This window comes from Martes martes (assembly GCF_963455335.1).
Source record: "Martes martes genome assembly, chromosome: 3".
NCBI classification, from domain to species: domain Eukaryota; kingdom Metazoa; phylum Chordata; class Mammalia; order Carnivora; family Mustelidae; genus Martes; species Martes martes.
In genome coordinates, this window is record NC_137890.1 from 131,138,143 (window position 1) to 131,163,200 (window position 25,058).

A 25,058-nucleotide genomic window follows, 5' to 3' on the forward strand; every position below is an offset into this window, starting at 1 on the left:
GAAGCAAATCATTTGGCCAAGCGCAGATTCAATGGGTTGATGAGACAGACTCCATCTCTTGGTGGGAGGAGCTGTAAAATGTTTGTGGTATTTTTTCCTAAACTCGGGCAGAATGGTTTTAATGGCAATTTTCATGATTTTAAAGATGTTGTGGAGATTTATTTCCTGGCTTATGCTTAATGGAAAAGTCTTACCTGGCTGCACTCAGAAGAGAAGCTTCTGGTTTCTGGGACATATACCTTGAACCAATTTTTATTTTTTCTTTTTCTGTGACTGTACTCCATTACTCTGTCAGCTATGTGGACAAGTGACTGTCCTGTAAGGGAATACAACTTAAGACATTGACTTCATCAATGGTGCACTCTGTAAATTATCTAGACGTTGTTTAGAAGTAGCCATGATTAACATGTTTAATGTTATTCTCAATCTAGTCACTTGAGAATTCTTGACTTTTTCTATTATGTAGACAAAAAGATAGACTTACGACCTGATTTTTCTGTAAAGAGCACTTAAGATGACTTATACTTGCACAGTTACAGTTTTAAAAGGAGTTATATTTTAAAAATATGAGTTGAGCTTTTCATGCATAATAAAGAAGTAAGGCTTGAAGGCTAATAATTTCTGTGCCTCTGCTACATGCTTACTTAGGTTTTAGGTTTGATAAAAGACGCTCTTACATTATAGGTATATCAGTCTTGTCCAGAGGTCACCATTCACTTAACAAAGTGTTTTTCTCTGTTTAGATGTGAATTTGTGTTCTCTGCTGAGCTGTGAGTACCAGTGCCACATGTCACCAAATGGAGGGATGTGTTACTGTCCCCCAGGTTTTATTGTTGACCCAAATAATACCCGCAACTGTGTCGGTGAGTGACAAGTGGGAGTGTCTATAATGTTTTGTCACAGTGCTGTGGCACTGATGGCTTCTGTGATCTCTAACATCAAGGTGTTTGTGCTTGTGGATGGGAGTTGCAGTCGTTATAACAAAGAGGGACACAGTCCCCATAGAAAACCTGGACAATATGAAGTTTTAAGTTGGAGAGACTTGTGAGGGGCACAAGGCAAAAGAGTGGTTCTTTTGAGTGAGTTGATTAGCTCCATGGATATCTGTGTACAGCCTGATGAAGGAGGAAGTCTTTTGTGTTTCCTTCTTAAGTGTTCGGAAGTAGGATTGGTGTGGCCATACTGGTTGTTCAGTATTGGAATACATCCATGTCGTTGGTAATAACTGCTGCTTGAACCCGTCAGCTACTCTACCCTGCTCACCTGGTCTCTTCTCCAGGGTGCTCCAGCCTCCAACCAGCAACTAAAGAGTGGTCGCCTAAGAGGAAAGGATCATCAGCTCACTGCCCCGCTGACCACAGTGGCCAGTCAGTGCCCATGCCATGCTGTTTGTTAATTCCCCTGATTTTGACCTCTGTTTGAAGCTTCTAGAAGCTTTGTTCAAGGGCAAACACTATCATTTTCCTTTGTTTGGCTGGCATTGAACTGGATGCTGGTGTACCAAATAGTTCTCACATCTCTCTTACCTGAATTATAAGAATGATTTCTCCCACTAGGAAATTTTTGATTCTGACGTGAGCCGGCTTTGTGGCCTTCCGTGAGTAGGATGGGATCTTATGATGGGAGAATTACTATGGCCAAGTATCAGTTTTCAGTTTTTTAGGATTTGAACAATGAATTTTTAATTCTCTGATTTCTTTTTCCTTCTTTCTGATTTATTAAGAGGCGGGGGAGGGGCAAAGGGAGAGGGGCTGAGAGAATCTTAAGCAGACTCCATGCCTAGTGCCAGCCGGACATGGGGCTTGATCTCGTGACCCTGAGGTCATGATCTGAGCTGAAATCAACAGTCAGACTCTTAACTGACTGAGCCACCCAGGTGCCCCTCCTTCTTTCTGATTTTTGATACGTAAACAATAAACCTATTAGCAGGAAGTGTCCAAAAGATTTAAAAAACAAACAACTTCATTTTTTTTTAAGATTTTATTTATTTATTTGACAGAAAGAGATCACAAGTAGGCAGAGAGGCAGGCAGAGAGAGGGGGGGAAGCAGACTCCCCACTGAGCAGAGAGCCCTACTCGGGACTCGATCCCAGGACCCCAAGGTCATGACCTGAGCCAAAGGCAGAGGCCCAACCCACTGAGCCACCCAGGCACCCCAACAACCTCATTTTTTTTTTTTTTAAGATTTTGTTTATTAATTTGACAGAGATCACAGGTAGGCAGAGAGGCAGGCAGAGAGTGGGGGGTAGAACAGGCTCCCCGCTGAGCAGACAGCCCCATGTGGGGCTCAATCCTAGGACCCTGAGATCATGACCTGAGCCGAAGGCAGAGGCTTAACCCACTGAGCCACCCAGGTGCCCCGAGACAACTTTGTTTTTACCGGTCCTGTCAAAAAGGCATCTGGAAGGCAACTGCAATAATTCATTAAAACCAAATTTGGTAGGGATGCCTGGGTGGCTCAGGTGGTTGGTTAAGTGGTGAATTTGTGGTTTCACCTTAGGTCATGATCTTGGTTGTGGGATCATGCCTGAGTAAGGGGCTCTGAGCTTAGTACAGAGTCTGCTTGAGATAGAGAGAGAGAGAGAGAGAGAGATAAATTAATAAATAAATCCTTTAAAAAAACTCAGTTTGGTAATCATCTATGGATTTCCAGAAGATAAATGATTCAAATTTTTCCCAGGGTATTTGTGTTCTTTTGATATTTCTTAGAAATAAGCTATTTTTCAGTGCTTCCTGAATAAAAACAGACATGGCATACATAATAAATAACTTCACAAAAGTGCTTCTTCTGAAGTAATTTCTAAAATATTAATATAATTTGGTCAACAATATTGAATTTGGATAAATCTAATGAAGTTATTCAGTCTTTAGTCTTAGCTCATGGCTTCCAACTTGATTATCAAATATCAAATAACTACTCACAGCCAGAAGAAGATTTCATGCCACAAATGAACTCTGGTTTACAAATTGGAACTTTTGAGAAAGTTTATTCCTCAGTGTTATTGAGAACCATAATAATGGGGCTCATTTATATGTCATACACACAGAAAAACGAGACTTTTATATCTAGTAAAGTAATCCAAGTGAGGTTGTCCTTGTGTTCGAAGGAGGCAATTTCAGGTTTTTGGTATCCGGACCAAGCCCAAAGTTTGCTCACAATCTGATTGCTCCTCTCAAGTAACAGTACAGTTACTTGTTGGATAGAAGACATGTTATAAGACAAGACAGGACTATGAGACACGACATGTGCTTTATGAAAGATACCCCAAGAGATTCTGAAGCCTCAGAGACAATTCTGAAATACTTAAGGAACTTAAATACTTAAGGAAGCCCCCCAATTTCTAATCATTTGAAAACTTCTGTGAATAAAAGAGTGTGACCTGCCACAGGCATTGAATGAAATCAGGACACTTTTTGTGTTTATTACCAATATCATCATTATTGTCACCATCATCACATTGGAGATGCATTTAAGTGATTTGAAAATACTTTTCACATGAATATCCTCAGTTGTTAGGCGGTATTCGGACTCTGGGACCTCTGCCTGTGCTGCCCGGCATTGCTGCGAAGGCAACATCTCCTTTTCCTCCTAGTGGTGCTCGTCAGTGGGTGTGAGCCTGCTCCTTTGTCTTTGGCAAATGTCAGGCTCCTCCGCTACCCCCCCCCCCCCCCCCCCCCGCCACCCAGCTGCCAGTTCGATTTCAGTCTTTTAGTTCTCTAGGCATTTCTCCTTTCTCTTAATAGAAAAGGAATTCCAATAGAAATACCAGAAGCCACATTCTCAGTATTCCGTCAGCTTCTCTTTTTTTCCTTTCTCAGCCCCCAGAGAGGAGATGGGGCTGGGCTGCCTTGCATTTGGAACTGGATAGGCCGTGAAGTCTTTTTAGTAAAAGCGATTACTCTTTCAGAATCCCCAGTTTAGTCTTGTGATGCCCTACAACCTGTTCTTAGCGCCCCCCTCCTTTTTGGGGGGCACTTTAGCATCTAGATAGCACATTTTCCAACACTTTTTTCCTAAGTCATTGATGAGCTTTGGGTTAAAAATTCCAAGTGTCTAGGACTACTTGTATGTCAGAGGTCTGGGCCGCTTTGTTTTGCAATCTGAAATAAATGAAAAACTGTCATCACAAGATTTTTTTTACATTTAGCCTATTAATAAATGTAATATAGAAAATTCCAGTATTATGCTGTGGCATAATATCAGGACTTACAGAACACACCCTGTTCACATAAGAGGTGGTGTGGTCTGATACTGCGTCACTAGTTTTAACTCTCACAATGAACATTTTTAATCCCTGCAGTATGTGCCTGGGAAGTTAGTACGTTAGCTTCATTTGGAGATGAGCTCAAAAGTCTGCGATTTGAGGGCTTTTGTGTTAGGCCCCTTGCCACCTACAGAGATTTCTTCTGTGATTCTTCCCTGTTTTTGAAGGAGGTGTTCTTTGCCCCTGAGTTTTGAAGCTGGGTTAGAGTTCATTTTGCATTTATTTCAAAGAAGATTATCTTTTGCTTTCTTGGTAAAGAGAACTCGTTAATTTTAATATGTGACATTATAAAACCGGTTACACTTGTTGCAGCTGGGGTTGTAGGGAAATAGTTCTCGTTTGTTCTTTCAAGCATTTCAGTTCTACAGATACTCTCAGTATGCCTGTAATACGCTACATGGCTTCAGGTGTTGGAAACCTATGCGACATCTGTCATCTTAGACATGGCTCCCCAGTGAATGCCTCGGTGGAAATCAAGAATAAAACTGAGTAATCCCAACACGAAGTCTTGTGTCCTTCTACCATTCATCTGCCTCTGGTAGTCTTGACCTGGCGGTGGAGCCTCTGAGGCGTGCCGAAGCAGTTTACCCAGGGTTATTGTTTCTGATTGACGGGACATGCTGTTTGGTGACGGAATGACATCGTGATGCAGAGTTAGGGCAAGGAGGTCATTCAGCATAGGGGGATTTCAGACAGCCAGAGGGATCAGAGATGTCCAAGGGGGTCCAAGCTAAAAAGGGTTTTTTGAACTATTTTCAAAATAGTATCTGTTGGGACAAGGCAACAAAGAATGAAAAGGAAAATAGGTAAAGGTAATGGGATGGGAGTTCGTATTATAAAGTGTTTTAGGGATTTACACAGTTTCCTCCACTACTTTTCTGTTCTCAGGAAAAGCTTCAAGTCTACTTTCATTTTTCTTGTTTTCACTTTGGCTAATGATGGATTTTAATTAGCCTTCATTTTCCTCCATAATAGAGAATATACTCTTACTCAGTCATTAAAAGTGACAGTGATTTTATACACTCATTCAGATGTTAAAGTACTTGTAGCTCAGGTGATAGGAAGGGCACTTGCACCCACGAATTCCTAGTTATGACTTCTTCACTTTTTGTTTTCTTCTGTTTGACATCAGAACTCCTGCTCCCAGGGTGGCTTCAGACCCTTTAGTATATTCTCATCGGTCTTGCATTCAAAATGAGGTCATGACATTCTGGGAATTTGAGGGTGGATATCCTGTACTTTCATTTCTACTGAGGCAAAGCCTCAGGTGGTGCTTTCTCAGGGCTGAGGCGAGGACACAGAAGAGAGAAATCAGGAAGGGCCTTTTATTTATACCCATGTGCCTTTAACCTTGTCATGTCCAAATTGGATTAATTTTTTCCTTAGGTTAGTCACAGTTCTTGGAAAGAAAGATACGGAGGCCAGTGTTGTTATATCTGGTCTTGAGGGAAAATTGGAAACATTAGCTTGATCCCAGGACTTTCTTGAGCTTTGTAACTGGGGAGTTGTGAGATGGTGGGCCATCCAGAAAGTATGGTAGAACCTGATTCCCAACTCTGACATTTGCTGCAAGGATATTCAGATTCAAGTAATGTGGAGAATTTTAGACCTGAGGGTACAGTGCTTTCAGAAATTATAATTTACTGAGAACCTGATGGTATAGGCTGTGATGGTCTTCTTCCCAGGAAAGGGCACAGGGTGAAGGAGGGTGAAGAGTGGATGTGAACTTGAAGGGTCAATGAAATATTTGGCACCAGTCTACCAAGATAGGACATTCTTTGTACCCCTTAAGCTGTACGATCTCTGAGAAAGACCCTTTATGTCTTGTGTTGTTCCACCCGCTCCCTTCCTCCCATGTTGTATTGTTTGTATGTCACTTTTACTGAATTTTGAACTGGAACTACTGTGACCATAAACACCCTGTCATGTAATGGCTTCTCAATGAACACTTATTAAATGAATGAATAATAAGTTAATGAGTAAGTAGAAGAGAGGATACTTTTCATGTCTTAAGACTAATCTAAATTTAATTTTGGTTGTAATTTTTGACATCAGAGGAAAGGCAGCTAGCTGGGGAAATGAATCTTTCCAAATACCTCATTGCAGTTACAGTTTTATGTCTTCTTGAGGGGTTGGATATAGGCAGGTCTTAATTTATTCTGATGCAGCACTGTTCAGTAGAACTTTCTGCAGTGGTAGAAATGTGCTATATCTACATTACCAGTATGGTAACCACTGATCCCATGTAGCTTTTGGTCCCTTGAAATGTGGTGAGACTAAGAAACTAAGTTAATTTCATTTTAATTAATCTAAATATAAATTTAAGAAGCCATAGTAGATGAGTGGCTATTATACTGGAAAGCACAGTTTTGAAGGGAAGAATTTACAAATATTTTCATTCAGATATTTTGTAAACCATTCAGATAATTTTATATATTAATACTAATTTTATTTATCACACAAGAATTATCATTAATTTATTGATATTAATATTAATATTTGTATTAATATTAATAAATTAAATGCAATACCATGGGACTGTGAATCTAAGCAGTGCTGTGCATCTTCTGTAAAATTATCCATGTGTAGATTAAAAAAAAAAAGAACTTTAAATGCTTTTGGATTTTTCTGTACTGTGAAGATGCCTGTTCTGAATTCCTACTTTTTATTGTATGCCTAGAATCTGTGCTGTCTCCAGAGGGTGCTTATTTAGATATGGGCCTCAGCACATTCTTGTATAGCTGGTCGAAGATTTTTGTCATAGTGTACTCAAAAAATGCTGGTAAAGGCGATTATAAATGTTTATTTTCCACGTGGCAGATTTTAATGATTGCCAGATATGGGGAGTTTGTGACCAGATGTGTGAAGACCGAATTGGCCATCACCAGTGCCACTGTGCAGAAGGGTATGTCTTGGAGCATCAACGGTATTGCAAAGCTAATACTTCCTGTAAGTAAATTAAGGACACTTGCCATACCACTGAACAGGAAACTTAAATGATGAATATCCTCCTTCCATAACAGATGACAAAAGAAATATCGCCATTTATGTGGATAGTAGGATTTTATCATCACAGATTAGGAGTGGACCCTGCTGCTAGAAGGAAGGGTCCAAATTAATTATGTATTTTGATTATTAGGACCAACTTATGGATTAATCATGACCATTTGTCATTTAAAAAAAAAAATTGTTGCTTGTTCACTTTGTGTCTGAGCTTTTGTGTCAGCTGCCACATTTAATTGTGGAATATATTTCTTTTGCTGATTTTGGATTACTTGGACATTTACACTTTAATTAATTCACCACAAACATGGGTGACAAGTATCTATAGAAATAATTTTGGCATTGTTTATGAAAAATTTAGGATTGATTCAAAATGGACCTCTGAAATTTGGGTTGGAATTTTGAGGAATGCCTTCATTCTGGGTGTTTTGTTGGAAACAGTCTAAATACTGTAGTACCAAAAAGTCATGGGGAAAATCTGTTAAAAACTGATATTCCCCTCCCCACCCCCCTATTTTGTCATCATGCATTTCTGGATAAGAAGATCTTTGTTCCTTTTTTCCAGTTTTTTTTTTTTTCTTTTTTCTTTTCTCCCCCCACACATGATCTTGAAGTTCCTTTGGTGGCCTTCTGAAATTTATCTGCTCATAGAATTGATGAGTGGCCCATTTCCTGGTTATTTTTGTGTACAAATACCTGATTTGCTATCTACTAACTTTTTGGTACAGCTGATTTTTAACAAGTAAATGTATTTACTTTTTTTTTTTCTTTATAAACTCATTTACTAATAAACGTTACCTAGATATATTGTTTAAGCAATAAAATGTACTGCATATTTTGAAGAAAGAATATTCCTTTGAACAGATTTTTTTACTCATTAACTTTATACTAACTACTATACAAACCTGAAAAATTTTTGCATTTATGTGAGGTAATTTACTAAGATAAGTCTTCGAAACATAAGACTTAGGGAGATGATAGTAAGAAACTTGATTTTTTGGATTAAGAATAGGGTTCTAATTATTCTGTTTTTATATCCATTTTCCATATTGTCAAATGGTGACTACACTTTTTTTTTTAATTTTAATAAACATATAATGTATTTTTATCCCAGGGGTACAGGTCTGTGAATCGCCAGGTTTACACAGTAAATGTATTTACTTTTGAAAGGATAATAAATTCAAATGTTCAAAAATTCTAAATTATAAAAATGTCTTTCTCCATCTCTGTTCCTCTCTGACCAGTTGTCTCTACTTCCCTTCTCCCATGATTAACCATTGTTTATTCTAATTCTAGAGACTGTTAACATACATAAGTAAGAATGTACAAATACAGGTATCTTAGTCTATTTTTTTGTTTTTGTTTTTGTTTCTTTTTTCCCCCAAGTTTTTAATTTAATTTTCAGTTAGTTAACATACAGTGTAATATTAGTTTCAGGAGTCTAATTCTGTTTTTACGGATTATGGGAGTATACTATGCATGCAGTTCTGTATTTTGCTATCAGTGTGTATCAACATAGAGACCTCTTCCTCATTCTTTTTTTTTCCTGGTGGCATAAAATTCCATTTTTCTGATGTACATTATTTATTTAACTAGTCCCCTACTGATGGGCTTTTGTATCATTTTTTTTTTTAATCCTTTGCTATTGCAAACAAGACTGCAGTGAAAACCTTGATATTCCTGCATCATTTTACATGCTTGTGAGTATGTAGGTAAAGCTGATTTGGACCCATCATTGCCATATTTTCACAGAGTGATTTTCCCAGAAATCCATAAAATTATGTTCTGTGCTTTATACAGTCTGAAGTTTCTGGGTTAGATGCCCATATCATAGAGGATTTTTGAAAATACCTGATGTGGGGCACCGGCATGGCTCAGTGGGTTAAAGCCTCTGCCTTCAGCTTGGGTCATGATCCCAGGGTCCTGGGATCGAGCCCCGCATTGGTCTCTCTGCTCAGCAGGGAGCCTGCTTCCTCCTCTCTATCTGCCTGCCTCTCTGCCTGCTTGTGATCTCTGTCTGTCATATAAATAAATAAAATCTTAAAAAAAAAAAAAGAAAATAACCTAATGTATTCCTCTCTGTGTCACTGAAAGTGCGTTGGACTAGCAGTCAGAACACTGGAGTTCTTGGTAGACTGTTCCAAACTTAACTGTGATTCTGGACACTTCATCAAGCATCTTCGTGCCTCACTGTGCTTATCTGTAAAATGGGTAGAATGACACATATATATGCCTGCCTCAGAAGTTTATTTTAAAATCAAATAAGATAACAGAAGAAGCATTTGAAAAGGCAGGAAGCGTATCAGTTGTAAGTTTGCCTGAAAGGGTGATCCGCCTACGTTTGTTCTCTTGAAGGAGTGATAATGCCTTCCTTCTTCACATTTAGCTGAGCAGGCCTCCGTTATCTTCTCCAATGGTCGGGATTTGCTAGTTGGTGATATTCATGGAAGGACCTTTGCAATGCTGGTGCAGTCTCAAAATCACGGAGTGGCTGTGGGTGTGGATTTTCACTATCATCTACACAGAGTCTTTTGGACTGACACTGTGCAAGATAAGGTAAATAGAAATTTCAGGAGTATAGCTTGGGAGCTGATAGAACCCCAAGAACAAAGTGTTGATAGCTTTTCATTTTTGGGGCAGTGGAAAGGAAAGTTCTTTTGTTTTCTAACAAAAAAGGCCCTTGAGATATTTTATGTTAATCAGCACCTTTTCCATGCTATACTATTACATGTGACCTATTAAACAAAGCAGTCTCTTATATGGATTAGCCTTGAGCAACTTTTAATTTTATTCGAAATGGAGTCCAAAAGCCTAATTAAAAGAAAGAGTAGACATTCTTTCAAAACTGGATAGACATTTGGTAGTAATTTTTGAAACTTGATCATTTAAAATGTAAAAAGTACTCTGCTTCCTTGGATGATAAAAATCAGATTTTACCTGCATCTTCTAAATGGAACTGTAATTGAAGATTGAGTAACAAATATTGATGGCATTTTGTTTAACAGCCAAAATTTCATTACACTGTCTTATTTGGAAAGTGTGATAGATTTAATTGCAACTTCAAGTGATGCAACAGAGATTTTTAAACCATAAATTTTAGAGAACTGTAAAGGGTTATGACATTTTATTTCTTCCTCTTACATTTCCTTGTACTGTTAATAAAATTTTAATTCAAGTAAGTGGTAACTTGCATAGAATTTCTAAAAGTTGCAAATTTGGATTATTAACAATTCTGACTTGATTACAGCTAAAAATCAAAACAAACCATCACCACTTCCTCCACAAAAAAATCCGTATTCTTTAATTAAACTTCAATGGCTACCACGAATTAGAAATGCAGGATTAAAAAAACCCAACCTTTTATAGTTGCCTTGCATATTACTTTTAAAGAAACTCTTTTTTTCCCCCAGTAGCCCAGGATGTAAAATAGTTTCATTTATTTATTTACTTTTGTCTCCATGACTGATAGGTACAACATAAATAGCTATACTGAATGAATATAGGAAAAACAATGCCACAGTTAATGTTTAAGAAGTGTAATTTTGGGTTTTCTTTCAGGTTTTTTCAGTTGACATTGATGGCTTAGACATCCAAGAAGTTCTTTCTCTTGATGATCCAGAGAATCTAGCTGTGGACTGGATTAATAATAAACTTTATTTGGTAGAGACCAAGGTCAGCCGCATAGATATGGTCAATTTGGATGGAAGCCATCGGATTGTCCTTATAACTGAAAACTTGGGGCATCCTAGGGGAATTGCCGTGGACCCAACTGTTGGGTAAGTGATGTGAAAACATATTGATTTTAGTATATTTGAAGCTTTATCTCTTCCCATAGGTAAAACATCCATTGGATTAATTAAAGGTTGGTTCTGATTTCTTGTAGGGTCTGTACTCTCAAACCCATGTTTATTTTATATCTCCATTCATATAAGCTTTCAATGAGTACATCTATTGGTATACTAAGCATATATGATTTTTTGGGGTATGGATTTTATTTTTAGTATTTGCCACATTTGCCTGGCCAGGAGACTGGACTCTGTGTTCTGACTCAACCTAGTAATATTGTTACAACTAAATGTTACTTTTGATTCACCATTATCAAGAAGATCATTCTACCATGATTCAGCTGCATTTTTTTTAAAGAGGGGAAAGAAGATGGGAGCTATCCCTTTTAGCACTTACTGTTACAAACTGGGATTGAGATGACAGTGCTAATACCTCATTACAAGTTGTTCAGTGTGAGTTACCACATCAGAATTGTTAATGTGCATTCATCTCCAGGTGTAAATTCAGATTTTCCTAATGTCCACATTTGAGTGCAGTTATAGGAGACTTAGTTTTTTCCTAGATTTTCAAAGTTGGTTCTTAGAATGTTTGTGTGAACCTCAGGCTACTAAAGGGTTGGTGAATGGTGCTTATTCATTTCTACTTCATGATATCTTGCTGTCTTTCCTTGAAAATAATGGATATGTTCTCTAGACTATGTCTTATAATGGGGAATTAAGGAGGGAAATGATTTGATAGCTTATTTTAAAATTCATTTGTAAAATTTCCTGGGTGTAAAAAAGAGAATGAATGGCAGAGCCAGGGGCCAGGGGAGAAAGTTAAGAAGATGGATATGAATTTTGAGGTTGCTATATTAGTGCATTTTAATAGTTGCTGTTTGGAGTTGTTGACTCTCCTGATTGGCCCTCATAGTTTCTGATTTTTTTCTTTGCTTTTCTATACTGCCATGTTTTCTAATCAGCTTGAGGAAGTTTCCATTGATCCAAACATGCAACCTAAAAAACAACATTTTCCAGATAAACTTGTAAAATAACTGACGTTCATCAATTGTTTGTCTTTTGCAGTTATTTATTTTTCTCAGATTGGGGGAGCCTTTCTGGGGAACCTAGGTTGGAAAGGGCTTTCATGGATGGCACCAACCGTAAAGACTTGGTAAAAACAAAACTGGGATGGCCTGCTGGGATAACTCTGGATATGGTATCAAAACGTGTTTACTGGGTCGACTCCCGTTTTGATTACATCGAGACTGTAACCTATGATGGAATTCAAAGGTAAGAAGTACTTTTTAATCTTAAACTTCATAAGTTTGGGGGAAAGTACATAAAAATTTATGGATTGGGACACAGAGGGACCAGAATTAAAATACTGCTTTGTTGATTGACATTACATCTTGAATGACTTTTGTGTTGACATTTGTGTGAAGTGACATTTTTTAGGGGGGTTGTTGTTAACTTTTCTCGGGTTCCATAATAGCATTCATTAAATACTACCTAGAGCATTTGTTCTTTGATTTCTCCTCCCCAGCTTCTCCCCAACTCCCAGATAAAGCACATTATTTTCATTAACTCCCGAGTCCATTTATTTCTCTGGGTCCCTTATGGTTTATCTCCAAAGATCACTTTATCTTTTAGCTTGCTAATTTTCCCCCAGTGAATAAATAAGTTTTATTATTATTATTATTATTTTTAAAGATTTTATATGTTTATTTGACAGACAGAGATCACAAGTAGGCAGAGAGGCAGGCAGAGAGAGAGAGGGGGAAGCAGGCTCCCCACTGAGCAAAGAGCCCAATGTGGGGCTCGATCCCAGGACCCTGAGACCATGACCTGAGCTGAAGGCAGAGGTTTAACCCACTGAGCCACCTAGGTGCCCCAATAAGTTTTATTATTTATTTAACATTAGCTGGTGGGAATTAATCAGTCTTTTGTCTTTACATATTTAAAATTTCAAAGAGAAATTCTGACTTGTATCTTTACCTGATATATTTCAAAGATACTTAGAATATTTGAACATAAAATATGGCATACTTTTAATTTCAGTTTCTTAGTCTGATGAGAGTTAACTGTAAATTAAATTGTTAACTATTTTAGTATCTCTGCTTTTGGTATTTTCAAAAGTTGGTTAAAACACGGTTTTTAAATTTGTCAAAATTGCTCTTTGTGGATTTAGAAAATAAGCTGGCCAATTTAATTTTTCCAAATGACTTGAATTTATTGTTTTCTCAATGGAAGGAATATTATAGTTTTGCTTTCTCTTTTATCTCTATTTTGTAAGGATGGTATCACAGTCTGCCACTGGATTTCATATTCTTAGAACAATCTCTACTTGGCTAAATGAAGTGATTGGGTATTAAGACTACGACTTCTCATCATTCAAACTGGTTCCCATAATGAGAATGTGAAAAAATTTAAGGAGAAAATATCAACCCAATAAGTCATACAAAAACAATGAGACATTTCCTAATTTTTTTTCTCTTCCACAGATGTTTTGACATTATTTTAGATAGTATAAATGTTTTTATTCTAAGGTTAAAGTAAAACATAGAAACCTAACATTCAGTGGAATTTCAGAAATATTTGAGTGCTTTGCTGGCTGTGAAGAAACATCAAAGAGCTATTAAAGCTCATGAGCACAGCTGAAATCATAAAGTCACTGCCTATTGGCTTTGCCAGCAGGTGGCATTCAGGGTTCTGGAATTTGCTAACTGAAAAGGAGAAACCATTCTCTAATCTTAATGTACCATGTCATTATTGAGTGTTTTAAAGTGTGTGCTAACTTTCCACCTTAGGTTTCTCCCCGCCCCCCTGTGTTTTTGGTGTGTTTCCCAGCCTTAGTATCTTCAGTTCTTTTCTTAGAGGCCCGTTGTGCTTTTTAGTTTTCAGAGGTGTTAAAATTTTTCTTTAAGGTCTTTGTATTTTGCAAAGAGATAAAAAAAAAAAAGAGTTTTCCCTCATGAACCGTCCTTTACCTTGCTTTCTTTATGTGGCTAAGTGAATTATTATCTATGTAGAAGTAGTTATGGAGACCATGTTGATTTTTCTTTCCCTTGCTTGGCACCTTTTACTTTTTCTTCTGCTGAAGCAGCATTGGCCACCCTGTGCCTCCACTGCAAGTATGATGAGTGGACAGTTTTATCAAGCAGCGGGGAGCAGTGGTAGCAGTGCTTTTCAGTTTCCCAAAGTGACATCAGGAATAGGTCTGTGTGTTTGCTTGGGTTCAACTGTTCTGCTCACTATCCTGCTTCCTGATGCTAAGAAATGGTTAATGGTCCAGTGTGAGATATGTTGAAGATACCTGCTACCACATTTACATTCCCTTGTTACACTCTTTCACTTATGGATTACAAAATGATACTTCACAGTTTAGCCATTTTTTTTCTTTTTTCTTCTTTTTTTTTTTTTTTGGTGGGGTAACCTTAATAGAATGAGAAGCATGTAAAAAACAGCCATTTTTCAAAAAATCTGGAACAAACTAGGACTGGGACTGGAATTTTATTTTCAAGGGTCTTTCCCAAGAGACCACATGAAAATCCTTCTATCAAATGTAGGTCAAAATATACCCATATCTTAAAATGTATTTTTCTATATATCCTTGTAACAATAAATTACTTAGCCTTTTAGGCATTTACTTGAATTAATTGCACCTTTAATCAAAGTGAAGGAAAACAAAAAATTTGTGATACAATCTTTTGTAACAGGAAGACAGTAGTCCAAGGAGGCTCACTTATTCCTCATGCCTTCGGAATAAGCTTGTTTGAAGATCACGTATTCTTTACTGATTGGACAAAGATGGCTGTAATGAAGGCAAACAAGTTCACAGAGACCAGTCCACAAGAATACCACCAGACTTCTCTGAGGCCCTTTGGAGTGACTGTTTACCATTCCCTCAGGCAGCCCTACGGTATGGTATACCCCAGGACAAGGGAAACCCTGCTTAGTATGATCTTGGTAGAAAGGTTTTCTCAGTGCTGTGGAAGTTAATGATGAGTGATCTCATGAGATCTGGGTGGTATTTTCAAATATATGATGGGTTATATAGAGAGTTAACCTCTGCGAAATTGGCGGTGTAGATCATGGGGCCTTCTGAAAAAAATTGATGTATTTCAGAGTTACAATGCCAAATCTACAGGAAACTTAGAGATGTATTTTACATATATTTATTGGCACCTGCAATATGCCAGGTCCTGTCTAACTTCTGGGGATGGACAGCGAACAAACCAAACCAAAATATATATCTTCATTTTACTGGGAGAAATCTTGTATTCAGTCTGTTAATATTTAAGTTAAGGAAACTGAGGCCTAGAAGAAGAAACTAACATGCCTAAGTATTCGTTTAAGGTAGTGTCAGAGCAAATTTCTTTCTCTTCTTCTCTGTTGAATATGTATGACACCTGTTATTTCACTTGCATTGGGTCTGTCATAAGCCATTGGTGTTTGACGTCTCATAGGCTGGTCACTTATCAAAGAAAAGAAATACTTTGATTCAGACACCATTTAGTCTTCTATTATTTTATAGTCTCGTTTGTGTTTCAGGGTTTTAAATTGACAGGACTATTGCAACTGTATAGAACTCTTTTCTGTATTTGCTCATGCATCAAAAAAAAAAAAGAAATATAAACTGTATGGATAGAAAGTTCAGTATCAGTGAAGAATAATTCAGGGAAAGGCAGATTTTACTTTAAAACTCCCATATTGAGTGGTGGGGTCTGACTTTAGAATGGAGAAAGACTATAAAGTAATTAGGTTGATATATATATATATATATTTTTTTTTTTAACAAAAACCAATCACTAGAACTGATACACTGAGTGATACTCATCTCAGTGTAGTCATCCTGAGATAACGTATACTTTAGCTGAAAATACGTACTACATCTGAAAACATTTCGGTAGTCTCTATTTGGAATAATCAGTTCATGAGTTACTAAATTCCTGTTTGCCCTTGTCCAAAAATACTACCCAATTTTATCATCCAAATTATTTGTTTGTTGCTTCCCCAAATCAATCCACCTGAGAAGGTAAAGAGACTTGTTTTGTTTTATTTTATTATTATTATTACTATTATTTTGTAAAGAGACAATTTTAAAGAATAAGTCAAGGGCTAAGAAGACAGTTTTCAAAGCAGATAAGACCTTGTTGGCTGTGACAGGCTTTGTGTACAATGAGCTTTTTGAGTCCCGCTTTGAGAATGGGTTTTAGAAGTATAAAGTAGTTTGTATTGCAGGCTTGTAGGATTTTGGTTTTAGATCTGGATTTGACTTCTGGTTTAGCTGCTGAATAATCTTGGACAAGTTGTGTTACTTCTGGACCTTTGGTTTCCTCTTTTATAAAATTGGGATAATAATACTTAGCTCTTAGAGTCATTGATTGTAAGTTGCTTTACTTAAAAAGCACGCATCCAGTGAGTTACAGCTACTTACTATATCTCATGAATGTCCAAGTAACACTCAAGCTTTTTGGGGAGAGGCAGTTGTTTTTAACCGCTGAGGCTAGCAGATGTGATTACCGTGGGGAGAAGAACTCCCAGAGTTATGCAGCTGTGGGAATCCTATGTGTTGCCACGACCAGTTTGAGGGTAGGTAGGAGAGCTTAAATGGTGTGTTTACAGCAGCAGCCAGCAGTAGCGTTTGAGTTCAAGCCCATTACGTCCTTTCATGTACCTGGCTCAAAGTGGTTTCACGTGTCTTGGGTAATCATACATTTCTAATTGAGATTTAACCCTGTGTATTTTTTCCTCTAGTTAGCAATCCATGCAGAGATAACAATGGGGGCTGTGAACACATCTGTGTCCTTAGCCACAGAACAGATAATGATGGTTTGGGTTACCGCTGCAGGTGCACCCTCGGCTTCAGCCTGGATGTGAATAACCGCCACTGCGTTGGTAAGAAATCCCTTCGGGGCTGTCTTTCTGGTAGGCAGCACAGTGGTATGTGCTGCTTTCGGACTGGGTCGGCTTCCTGTCATACTCCTACATGGTGAATAACCATTTGGTAGCTGACAGCGTCTTCCTCTGTGGGCACCACTCCCTTGACACATAGGGTTCGAAGATGTAAATTTCTGTTCTTTGGGCCTTTCCTTTAATTGCACATTTAGGGTTTCCTTGGGACCCCCTTTCCCCTTTTCTCCTTCCTGAAATCTTTGTCTCCTTTCAAACTTATGCTTTTGAAATTCCATACAATTCAATTTTGAGTTTTCTCTGCTACGTATACCTTTTCCGCTTTAGATGTTAGCCTTCCCTTTATTGGGAAGTACTTCCCGTCCCTTCCGTTACCCTCTCCTAGATGGCTGCTTCTGTCCCTCCTGGGACATGGTTGCACCTCCATCCCACTTGGCTTTATTGCTGTGTCTCAGAGTTTGAACTTACTGTTGGGTGGCCCATTTCCTCATCCAGTTTTTCCCTTTTCAGCTCAGATTTTCTCTTTATATCTGCCTCTGTGCTCCGGGATTCAGTTATTCCCTCAAGCACTTCTTGTCCCCTCTTGGGTTGCCTACACATCTACTCGGGAGTGGGCTGTTGCCATGCTTCTGCTGATGATGAAATGCACAGTCCTGCAGTATTGGTTTTCTTTTCTTCCCCTTGAAAACTCTCCTTTTTAATGCCTTTGACAAATTCTTGTTCCCCAGATGGTACTGCTTTGGGCTTGGTAATGTAAGTTCTCTAATTCTGAGACTACTTTGTTCACTTTCTGGGTGATCCTAGATTCAGGTAAAAAAACATTGTCATTCAGAAAGCCATGTGTCTCTGGCTACTATATTGACACCACATTGTCTAATAATTTTTCTTTTAAATTCCTGCAGTTTTTATCTTCGTCTTGGGTACACCTCCTTCATCTCTCTCTTTTTGATTTCCTGACATACTCTTACTGTCTCCTTCTTTGATTTTAAAGTCACTCCTTTTTTCCTGTTTCATCTGTTTCTCCTTTCTCCTCCCATCTTTCCCTCCTTTACTTATTTCTAAATAACTTAGCTGGTTGCTCTTTTTCGAGTCTTAATACCTTAAAAACTGTAGTAGGATTCATGGTGTAGATCTCTATAAAAAAGTTAATCCCAGCCAAGAATTTTGATGGAATTACTCTGTAGTTCAGTTAATAATAGAATTCATCACAGGGACCGTGTTTTACATAAATAAATCTTAAGGACAAATTTCTCAAGAAGAAGTAAGATTATAATCGTTGTATCACCTTCATAGCTACTTATCTTTTTTCCCCTCTCTCCCCGTGATTGCCAACAATGTTTTTGACAGATTTGTTTTTTATGTTGTTTTCAGAATTACAAAATTTGCTGTATGGATATATAAATAATTTCTCTGGAATTGAGGGAGGACAAGAACTAGGCTATGGCCAATTGTGTTGTGTTCTTCTTCCTACAGCTGTTAAGCAATTCCTGATCTTTTCATCTGAAGTAGCTGTTCGTGGCATCCCATTCAACCTGTCTACCCAGGAAGATGTCATAGTTCCAGTTACAGGAAATCCTTCTTTCTTTGTTGGGATTGATTTTGATGCCCAGGAGAACACTCTCTTCTTTTCAGATACATCAAAAGACATGATTTTTAAACAGAGTATCAATGGCACAGGTAAGAATACATTAAAAAAAATTTCTTTGCATGGTTCGTGCATTTTTAAATAATAGTACTAAAAATGTGCTCACTAGAACTTACTTAGCTTGCTAAATACTTTCAGTTCAGAAGAAATCCATTGCTTTTCCCATGACTTTAGTTAAAACAAACACTTCCTTTCTTTAAGAGTGTATTTTTAACAATGAGAAATAATAATAACATCAAAGAAGCTGACATTACATAAAAGGAGAGTTATGGGTTAATTGACTAGACTAGGGGCTTGATATTATAATAATAAAAAAACCCCATGATTATATGGGAATACAGATTTATTATAAGTTTTCAGTTGATTGGGATTCTGTTAATATCTTTATGATCATCACAGATAATTATGGAAAGTCACACTTTACTGCCGGATACCTTATTGAATGATGGCATAACTCAGTATTTTAATTTTATAACCTACTGGAGAATTCTACCAAATATTGAAAGAAGAGTTAGTATGATTCTTTTAAAACTCTTCCAAAATATTTAGAAAGGGGGAATACTTTCATAGTCATTTTATGAAGCCAGCATTACTTTGATACCAAAACCAGATTGGGATACCATAAGAAAAGAAAACCGTAGACCAATACCTCTGATAGATATTGATGTAAGAATTCTAACAGAATATTGCAAACAGAATTCAAGAACATATTAAAAGGATTATACACTATGACCAAGTGGGATTTATCCCTGGGATGTAAGGATGGTACAATATATGCAAATCAATAAATGTAATATGTCACATCAGTGAAATGAAAGAAAATCACATGATCATCTCAATAGATGCAGAAAAAGCATTTGACAAAATAAAACATACTTTCATAATAAAAACTCTTAACAGAGTAGCTATAAAAGAAAAATACCTCAATATAATAAAGGCCATGTACTGCATAAACATAGCTATACTTAATGGAGAGAAATTGAAGGCATTTCACCTAGGATGAAGAGCAAGGTGATGCCCTCTGTCACCACTCCTGTTCCATATAGTACTGGAAGTCCTAGCTAGAGCAATTAAGCAAGACAAAGAAGTAAAAGGCATGCAGATCAGAAAGGGAGAAATAAAAAAGTAGTTATTTGCTGATGATATGATCCTGTATATATAGAAAATCCCAAGGGATCAGTCAAGAACTGTTGAAATTAATGAATAATTTCCATAAAGTGGCAGGACACAATCAACATAGAGAAATCAGTTGCATTCTTTTACACTAATGATGAAGCATCCAAAAAAGACATAAAGAAAAGCATTCCATTCACAGTAGCATCAAAAACAGTGAAATACTTAGAAATAAGTTTAACCGATGAAGTGGAAGATCTGTACAATGAAAACCACAAAACTTAGGTGAAAGAAATTGAAGAAAACACAAATAAATGGAAAAACATCCATGTTCATGGACTGGAAGAATTAATATTGTTAAAAAGGTCCTACTACCCAAAGTCATCTACAATTCAGTGCAATCCCCATCAAATTACCAAAGGCATTCCTCATGGAAATAGAAGAAAGAGTCCTAAAATTTGTATGGAACCATAAAATAGCCTGAATAGCAAAACCAATCCTGAGGAAACAGAACAAGATGAGAGGTATTACACTTCCAGATTTCAACCGTACTATAAAGCCATACATAACTACTATAATAAAAACAGTATGATATGGGCACAAAAATAGATACATCATAGAACAGTGGGACAAAATAGCCCAGAAGTAGACCCTAGCATATATAGTCAACTAATATTTGAAAGGAGATTCAAGACTAACCAGTAGGAAAAGTCTCTTCAACAAATGGTGCTGGGCAAACTGGAGAAACACAGGTAATATAATGAAATTGGACCCCTATTTCCGAAGGCCCACATAAGTCACAAAAAATTAACCAAAATAGATCAAAGACTTAAAAGACTGATACCTGATACCATAAAACTCCTAGAAGAAAATGTAGGGAAGAAGTTCATCAGTACTGGTCTTCACAGTAATTTTTTGTGCATGATGTCAAGCACAAACAACCGTAACAACAACAATGAACAAGTGAGACTACCTCAAACTCAAAAGCTTCTGCACATTAAAAACAACAAAATGAAAAGACAACCTATGGGATGGGAGAAGGTATTTGCACACCATATATTAGATAAGGGGGTCAATATCCAAAATACATAAAGAACTCAGTCTAGCTCAATAAAAAAAAAAACAACAAAAATCTAATTAGAAAGTGGACAGAAGAACCAAATAGACATTTTCTCAAATGGGACATCAAAATGACCTACAGATAATGAAAAGATGCTCAGCATCAATAATCATTAGGTAAATGCAAATCAAAACTATAATGAGATAACCACCTGAAACCAGTCAGAATGGCTAATGTTGAAAAGACAAGAAATAACAAGTGTTCATGAAGATGTGGAGAAAAGGGAACGCTGAACTATTGGTAGGAATGTAAATTGGTGCAGTCACTATAGAAAATAGTATGAAGTTTCCTCAAAAAATTAAAAATAGAAGTACCATATGATCCAATAATTCCGCAACTGGTATTTGCCTGAAGAAGATGAAAACATGGGTGCCTGGGTGGCTCAGTTGGTTAAGCCACTGCCTTTGGCTCAGGTCATGATCCCGGAATCTCAGGATCAAGTCCTGCATCAGGCTCCCAGCTCTTCGGGGAGTCTGTTTCTCCCTCTGACCTTCTCCCCTCTCATGCTCTCTCTCACTCTTTCTCTCAAATAAATAAATAAAATCTTAAAAAAAAAAAAAGAGGAAGACACTAATTTGAGAAGATACATGTACCTGTATTTGTTGCAGCCTTATTTACAATATGGAAATTATGGAAATGGCCCAAGTGTCCATCAATAGATTAATGGATAAAGAAGATGGGATACACAAACCTACACACACACACACACACACACACACACACACACAGATGAATGATATTCAGCCATAAAAAGAATGACATTGTGTGATTTGCAACAACATGGATAGAGCTAGAGAGTATACTGTTAGGTGAAATAAGCCAGTAAGAGAAAGACAAATACCATATGATTCATTCATATGTGGTATTTAAGAAGCAGATGAACAAAGGAAAAAAGAAAGAGACAAAGTAAAAAATGGACTCTTAACTATAGAGAACAAATTGGTGATTACCAGAGAGGGGATGGATGGAGGGATGCATGAAATAAGGGAAGGGGATTAAGAGTGCACTTATCTAGATGAGTGCTGAGCAATATACAGAATTGTTGAATCACTGTATTGTACATGTGAAACAAATAAGCAGTGTATGTTAACTATACTGGAATTAAAAAAATTTGGGGCGCCTGGGTGGCTTAGTGAGTTAAGCCTCTGCCTTTGGCTCAGGTCATGATCTCAGGGTCCTGGGATGGAGCCCTGCATCGGGCTCTCTGCTCAGCAGGGAGTCTGCTTCCCTTCCTCCCTCTCTGCCTGCCTCTCTGCCTACTTGTAATCTATCTCTCTGTTAAATTAAAAAAAAAAATCTTAAAAAAAATTCATCTTCCTCTGTTTCCTTTTTATTTGGGTTCCTTTTTCTTTTTTTGAAGATTTTATTTATTCATTTTAGAGAAAGAGAGAGAGAGAGCGAGCACAAGCAGGGGAGAGGCAGAGGGAGAGGGAGAAGCAGCCTCGCTGTTGAGCTGGGAGCCTAACATGGGGCTTGATCCCAGGACCTGGAGATCGTGACCTGAGCCAAAGGCAGACACTTTAACCATCTGAGCCACCCGGGGCACCCCTCCTTTTTCTTTTTTTATTTCAACTTTTTTTTTTTCCATGATGGAAGCTTTCTTCAAATTTCTGTGATTCTTGTTTAATATCTTATTGTTTAATAAGGGCAAGTCTATAAAAGCTACCAGAAGGTCTGTCTGTATGTATGAGTCTCATCAGCTGGTGAACTTCCTGTGATGAGGCAGCCTTTCTGTTGGGGAGCTTCCAAACATTGATATTAGTAAATGATGTTAATGAATCTTTTTCTAGAGATAGTCATTTGTCATTAGTAGATGTCTCCATTCTCCTTGGTGTGGAGAGTAAGAGGTGGTGAGGGTAGCTTGCGGTCTATGTTCTAGGAGAAGTACCGAGACAGGGAGCTGAGGACCCTTCAGTTTATGAGTCACACAATCCTCCTGTATTCAGTTCTGTTCCATCCCAGCATTCCCTTGTGCACTGTAGTATCCTTGAGCCCACAGCATCTCTGCATCAGTTCCTCCAGAGAAGATGTCTGATCTGTTCAGAAAGGTAGATGGAAGGGAGTGGCATAGAAGCTTGGGCTCTGAGAGGGATCTGGTGGTGTAATTGCTCTGGATGCCAACTTCTAACCAAGCCCCACAGTTCCTCACCCCTGCTTTTCTCCTAGTATCTCTGAGAGCCAAAATGCTGAGGCTTCTGCATGTGTGTGTGGGTGTGTGTGTGTGTGGGGGGGGTCTTCCCTCTGCTGGCACTGAGTTTGCAGCTTTCTCCCCCAACTTAGTTACTATCTCTCTAATCACTTTGTCTTCTAAACCATGGAAATCTCTTATCAGCTGTCCCTGTATTATCATCTTAAGAGTTTGGAAGGAAGGGGCGCCTGGGTGGCTCAGTGGGTTAAGCCTCTGCCTTTGGCTCAGGTCATGGTCTCAGGGTCCTAGGATCCAGCCCCGTATCGGGCTCTCTGCTCGGCGGGGAGCCTGCTTCCCCCTTTCTCTCTGCCTGCCTCTCTGCCTGCCTCTCTGCCTATTTGTGATCTCTCTCTCTCTCTGTCAAATAAATAAAATAAATAAAATCTTAAAAAAAAAAAAAAAGAGTTTGGAAGGAAGAGGAGAAAATGCGTGTGGTCAGTCTTCTACTTTGAACCAGAGTGCATCTTCTCTGGGGACCAGAGTTAGTTCCTCTGAGCTTGGAGGACTGCAGGCAATCTTAGTTCTCACCAAAAGGCAGTGTTGGGTCTCCCAGCCCCATGTAAGCTCAGTCTCCTACCGGTGTCTCACAGGTCAGCTCCCTTCTGCTTTGTCAAACTGGAATACTCATCACGCTTTTTGTCAGTTTCAAGTCTACATGTTGAGCAAGTTACCTTTTAAAATATTCTGTAGTCAGTGGTTACACTTTCTATGCTTTGCATTGCTGTTTTCCAGGGAGAGGAATAAGTGTCAGTGAAAACGTGTAGAAAATGAGTTGTCAGAAAACAGTTAAAGTCAAGATCAGCTGAATGAAGCTCTCAGGAACTCAGATATGCTCAATTCTCTCATCCTAAAAATTCAACCCACCTGCCAGTCCCTGTGTCTCTCTAGTTACTGCTCTCTCCATGGTTGAACTACATGTTCCTTGTCTCACTTCCACATTTGTACTTGCCACTTATTTCTCATGCCATCTCAGTCTGTCAGCTGTGTCACTTGAAACCCTTCCCATCTTGGTCACCTCCAGTCTTGTTTCCTTCTCTTTCTTGGCCATTTTTTCTGGTGCTTTTTACAGGTCTTTCCTCCTTTGCCTGTTCCTAAACTACTGTGTTCTCTAGGGTTCAGCATTGGTTCTCCTCTTCTTCTTCATCTTCTGCATGACTTTGCACCTTCCGTGTCTTTGATTACTGTTTATGTAAAGATTTATCAATCGGTGTGGGGAGACTTATGATAGATTTTCCTCCTAACCTGGGGAATGAAGGAAAGATCAAGGAAGGCTCTTTCAGTTGATGATATAAATCTTTTTCCGAGCTCTCTAAGGTTCAAACATATAATGCCAACTGCCTTGGATATCTCACCATATATCCCACAACCACCTCAAAACCAAGAGGTCTAAGTGGACATCTGTACCCAGTTTCTCACAGACGTCCTGCCTTAGCATAGAGCATGGCCACTCTCCCTTCCCCTCCTATTCTCCCATTCCTCCCAAGATCGTGGTTATCTAGCCTTTTCCCTTTCTTTTAGCCTCTGTCATTAACATGTTAACTTTTGAAACGTGGAGTTCTCAGTCTGTCTCCCTCTCACTTCCAAGCTTTTGCTTTCCTATAGCACCCAATTGAACACTTCCTTTGGGAAAGTTTTCCTCACCTCTACATTGCCATACGCTTCATTTGGAGTCTGTGTTTCATATCATTCTGTGCATACCTCTGTCATAACACCCATTACTCTTTGATTTTTGCCCCCTGGCTCTGTCCCACTTCATTATAAATCCCTTGAAGGCAGTGTCCACACTTCTTTCAGGATGTTTCACTTTTCTAGGACTCAGTTTCCTCATTTGCAAAATAGAGATACTAGTAACACCTTGACTGAACTAATCTAAAGGTGGATGAACCCATGTAAAATTCTTGGACCACTTCCTGGCTCATAATTAATGTTCAGTGAAAGCTGTTATTATAATACTATTAGCAATATTATGTTTCCTAAGTATCTAGTATGGTGTCTAGCACTTAGAGGATTTTCTTTTTATAATTCACTAAGTAGATGAATGGAA

General features: G+C 38.1%; 1 protein-coding gene across 1 annotated transcript in view; it reads left to right on the forward strand.

Annotated features, from left to right (window-relative positions):
- The window catches only part of LRP2 (LDL receptor related protein 2), a gene marked incomplete at its 5' end in the record, with an annotated part of 198,609 nt that overhangs the window by 63,282 nt on the left and 110,269 nt on the right, over nucleotides 1–25,058 (forward strand). Inside the window, 8 exons of the mRNA XM_080799264.1 lie at nucleotides 744–863; nucleotides 7,086–7,214; nucleotides 9,655–9,824; nucleotides 10,827–11,044; nucleotides 12,119–12,325; nucleotides 14,752–14,954; nucleotides 16,793–16,933; nucleotides 18,422–18,625. Coding sequence (XP_080655390.1) covers nucleotides 744–863; nucleotides 7,086–7,214; nucleotides 9,655–9,824; nucleotides 10,827–11,044; nucleotides 12,119–12,325; nucleotides 14,752–14,954; nucleotides 16,793–16,933; nucleotides 18,422–18,625 — 1,392 coding nt within the window. The remainder of the gene's footprint in view (nucleotides 1–743; nucleotides 864–7,085; nucleotides 7,215–9,654; nucleotides 9,825–10,826; nucleotides 11,045–12,118; nucleotides 12,326–14,751; nucleotides 14,955–16,792; nucleotides 16,934–18,421; nucleotides 18,626–25,058) is intronic.